A 4,901-nucleotide genomic window follows, 5' to 3' on the forward strand; every position below is an offset into this window, starting at 1 on the left:
AAATACAACTTGATACCATTTGGAGGATTTTGGAACCCTCATGTAACCTAAGGCTTACCTCTAGCTTATGAATGTTAAAATGGTGTTGTCGTGAGTGTATATGTAGGTGGGGCAAATGAGCATAATGGCTTGTATTAAACACCATTATATTTCAAGTACCTGCTACACTGGGAGAAAACAGAAATGCTGGGCATGTAGCTCCAATCTTTTCCCTGTTGACTCAGAAACAAATCCCAGTATTTTAAGCAAGTGTACTCTAAAGGAAGCATCCATGTTTTCAGTCTTACTCAACCATCTGATAACAGATCATAGTCTTTAAAACCTTTCAACTATTAGTTTTATTCATAGAAATGGCTATAATGTGCTCATTCTAAATACAATTGGAGCGTATATCTAGATTTACACAACTTACTTTATGAACAATGATTTTGCAAATCACAATTGCTGTATGCATGAAAGTTAAGCCAAGTTATGATTTGTCTATGATTTAATCAAAATAAAAGAAACTATGTTATGTCTTGGGATGTATAAAATCTAGCTATATGAATTACTTCTAAGGAACAGTTTCCAACAGATTTTTTGCAGCAAAAGTTTTGCAGCTATTTAGGGAAATCTACTTATTACAGTGTATTACATCGCATGGACTCATGGATAATTTCAGTTAATGCAACTTTGATTTGATTAAGCATTCCAGGCAAGGCAAAGACTTGGTTTTCCTTCCAAGAAAAAAGATCAGATTGCATAGATCAGTGATGGCGAACCTATGGCACGGGTGCCAGAGGCGGCACTCAGAGCCCTCTCTGTGGGCACACATGCTGTCGCCCCAGTCCTAGGCCTTCAGCTGGGTTTTATAAAACCTTTTCGCTTTAGGCCTCTGCCACTGTGTGCAAAAAAAAAAAAAAGGTTCAATCAGTCAATTTCAACTTCTCGCGGGGGAAAAAAAAAGATCTTGCAAAGTTGGAATTGATTGAACTTTTTAGTCCCACCCAGTCTGCTGTTACTACCGCAGCCGCGCCCAGCCAATGGGCCACACCCAGCCAATGGGCCACACCCACCCGGCACTCGACGATGCATAAGTGGGTTTTGGGTTGAGTTTGGGCACTCAGTCTCTAAAAGGTTCGCCATCACTGGCATAGATGATCTTTATGGCCCAGCTATTGAGACAATAATAATACATCTACTGTATAATATCCGCTGGATTTTGCAGCCCAGATGGGGAAGCCCCACCTAAAAAGAGTGCAGGTGCTCGAATTTCCAGTCACTTTTCTTTAGCCAGGATACAGTCTGAGTTTCGAAGCCGATTATGATTCATGCTTGCCTTCTGAGAGTGAGGAGGTTGTTTTAAGGCCGGAACTAGGGATAAGAAAGCAAGGCAAGTCGGACGCAGCTGTTCTTACAGCCTGAATGCCACCCCACTTCCTCCCACCCGGAATTCAGGCTTGGTGCAAGAGCTTGTGGTCACGCCTCTCGCCGGGGCGGGGTTCCTGCAAGCCCGCCTCGATTTCTTTGTGTTCGGCTGCTGGGGCGGTGTGGAAGCGGTGAGGCTTAACTAGCTGCGTTTCAAGGAAGGCGGTTTCTTCCTCCACTAAAGCTCCAGCTGCCGGGTGCCGACCGTGCCTTGATTATTCGCCTGCGCATTGTTTGAAGTCGCCATGTCGCTGGGATCCAGCCCGAACGCGGGTTTCTCCAGCGAGGAGCTGCTCGCTCTCCGCTTTCCGTTGCACCGTGCCTGCCGCGACGGAGACTTGCCCGCCTTGTGCGCCCTGCTTCAGAGCGCGCCCCGGGAAAGCCTAGCAGCCGAGGACTCCTTCTACGGGTGGACGCCCATCCACTGGGCCGCGCATTTCGGAAAGGTGAGAGAGAGCCCGCCCGGGTCGCGTTCAAAGCAATTCGGTGCGCAGGATGGTTCGGGGGAAGGGAGCCTGCGGTCTCCTCTGGGCTTGGCGAAAGCAGAGGGGGCAAAAGCGCACCGCTGCCGCCATCTTAAAGGGTTTCTCCCGCCTTGCTCGCCTCGGTGTGGGCGGTGGAGAAACGGGCGAGTAGAGCCGCCATTCTGTGCACGCATCTTGCCTGAGATCTGTTTGCAGTTTTTGTCAGCAACTCCCAACGGCAGGAGGAAATAAAGACATCTAATTCTCCAGGTGCAAAATCGCGCACTCTCGCAGCAAGAAAACAGATCCAGTGGTGAAGGGGGGGGAACGTTCGTTTTGCTGGGCGCATGTTGCAGATGCCCTCATGTTTTTCCTCTTCATGAGCGGGAGTGTTGGGTTGCTATACCTGTATTCGGATTTGGAGACTTAAGAATAAAGATCATATGGCGGTTCACTTTGCACAAGATGATTATTTTGGGAGGAATGTCGCAAAAAAGGAATGAGGTGGAATTCAAGACTGAATAAGGAATTAATCACCGTATCTGTGATTTTCTGACGGTATCTTTACACGTAAACGTTAAGCAGCACTCAGGTCTTGTCCTTTTTCTTAACTTTTGTCATATGTTGAAGGGACATACAAATATTGCCTATATGGGTTGCCTCGTTTGATACTCTCCGTAGGAACATTCCCACATAGTCTGCTTGCTAGAGTGTTATGCCTTCCAACTCTTCAGATTTTCCTCTCCAGACAGTGATTATCTTTGGTAGTTGGGATTACCTGTACAGCATGCCCAGTGTTTGTTGTTAAAGTTGTTCGAGCTCTCTGATCTCAAAAGATACCGTTTTGGGTATACATTTGGTTGTGGAAGCTTCTTGGCTGACAAATGTAAATCAGTGAATAATTCTAAACTAGATGGTGCCACCACTTACATCAGGACCAGATCATCTGTGGTTCCTAAACTTCACATTGTCTCTTTTTCCCAGCCTTGTGACCAGGATGGCTGAAAAGTGGCAGCCCATTTTTGCTATATATTGAGATAGGGGACATATGAAAATAATCTATATACTACTAAAATTCTGATTCCAGTAACCTTTACCTGGGTGAAACAGTATACTATAGGGCAACAATTTTTGAATCAAGATACCTCAAATTGGCTAATTTAGAAAATGCATTCAAAATCTTAGACCCATGACTCACATGGAATTAAAATTTGGCAAATTTTATAAAACATTTCATAACATACATAAACAGTTTATGACATTATACAAAATGTAACAAACTATTTGTGCTCATGTCTGACTGTGCTATACAGTTTAATATGGATTATTTTCAAAGCAGATACATTTCTAGATGTATCCCAACTTTTCCAGTGAAGACAGTACATTAAAAGTTCTGTCATTGTTGAAGATATTGAGGAATCTGGCAAAGAAATACCTTTGAAATGACCCAGTGGGGCACAGATTGTCTAGCAATGTATTAAACTTGCTGCTACTTTCAACCATTCTGGGCAACTTACATGCTCAAAAAATTATGATAAAATCAGTAAAATGTTTTTAAAAATGCAAAAGATAAAAAATGACAAGCACAATGAAGAGACGGGTATCCCCAAACTCCCTTCAGAATACAAGGGCACTGGAAAAAGCGACTTAATGACTGTTTTTCACATGATCAGAATTCAGGTGCTTGGTGACTTGTTCATATTTATGATGGTTGCAGTGTCCTGGAGTCACATAATCAATCACCTTTTGACAAGCAGAGTCAATGAGGAAGCCAGATTCATTAACAAACCTGTTACTAACTTAACAATTGTGGCAAGAAAGGTTGTAAAATGGGGCAAAACTCAATAAGTGTCTCACCTAACAATAGAAATGTTGGGCTCAATTGTGATAATAAATTGAGGACTATCTGTAAAGCAATTTCTTCTGGTGGTACTGTTGAGTTATAAGAGAGCTTGGATTGGAACAAAGCAAGCTGGGTGATTTAGAACCATTCATTCTCTCCCAGTCCTAGGAAGAAGGAAGGGCAAACCATTTCTGAAAATCTTGCCAAGAAAATAGGAGGGACTTGTTTAGGCAGTTGCTAGAAGTCAATGTTCACCAAAAGCCCCTACCCAAAAAAAACCCCACCCCAAAACATGCCCTATTGAACTCTAGCTTCCTTTCCTGAAATCAGATGTACTGAATGTGACCTTACTTTCAGAACTATAGCCAACTTATTTTATTTGCCCAAAAGAATGAAATATTCATCTGCTTTTTGGCAGATATATACGTGAGTTGGAGAAGCCAATGCTGAAGGAGGTTAAGAATGTTCCAGAAGCACTTATTCTTCATCCCTGCATGTCTCAATGTTTGTTCTTGATAGGGCACCAGGCATTGGGTGAAGTTTATCTTGACTTACAGTTAATGAGGTTTTGCATAGCTATTAATAGTTCATTATATTTTAATCATATTTTTGTTCTTTACCCTAAATGCATAACAAAGACAGTTTTATTTCAAAATGTGATTACCTAAAGAAGCTATGAATTGACTTACATTTCATTAAATATTTAAAAATTATGGATTTATAAATGCACTTAGCTCTGTAGTTTGTCCAGTTTGTTCAAATATAGTCCTGTTATGATATTGTTCTTATCCATAGTATTAATATTATTGTTTCTACCCACAGTCTAAAGATGCATTATTAGTAACTTTGATGAAATTAAAGAAGTCTTTGATCAGTGACACATTTTTTTTAGAATCTCATCCATTTTACCAAAGGAACGATTGATTTAATATTATCTACTTTATTTTAATTAAATTCTAATCACTTCTCCATACCCTCATATATATATATGTTGCATCCATTTGGTTCCTGACTTAAGTTTCGTTTCTCCTGAAAAGCTTACCTGCCTGCCTTAGGTTTCGTTTCCTGATTTAAGTTTCATTTCTCCTGTTAAGCCTACCTTGAATTAGTACCTCCTTGACTTAAGTTTCCTGTTCTTTGTGTATGGCAATGGAGAGCCATCCCCCTATTGTCCTTTTGTACACCCC

General features: G+C 41.6%; 1 protein-coding gene across 1 annotated transcript in view; it reads left to right on the forward strand.

Moving 5' to 3' along the window:
- Positions 1-1,528: 1,528 nt before the first annotated feature.
- Positions 1,529-4,901, forward strand: part of ANKRD10 (ankyrin repeat domain 10) — a 32,721-nt gene continuing 29,348 nt past the window's right edge. The window contains exon 1 of the mRNA XM_015811819.2: positions 1,529-1,853. Coding sequence (XP_015667305.1) covers positions 1,653-1,853 — 201 coding nt within the window. The 5' untranslated portion in view covers positions 1,529-1,652. The remainder of the gene's footprint in view (positions 1,854-4,901) is intronic.

Source organism: Protobothrops mucrosquamatus, unplaced genomic scaffold (assembly GCF_001527695.2).
Source record: "Protobothrops mucrosquamatus isolate PMUCROS unplaced genomic scaffold, P.Mucros_1.0 scaffold51, whole genome shotgun sequence".
Taxonomy (NCBI): Eukaryota; Metazoa; Chordata; class Lepidosauria; order Squamata; family Viperidae; genus Protobothrops; species Protobothrops mucrosquamatus.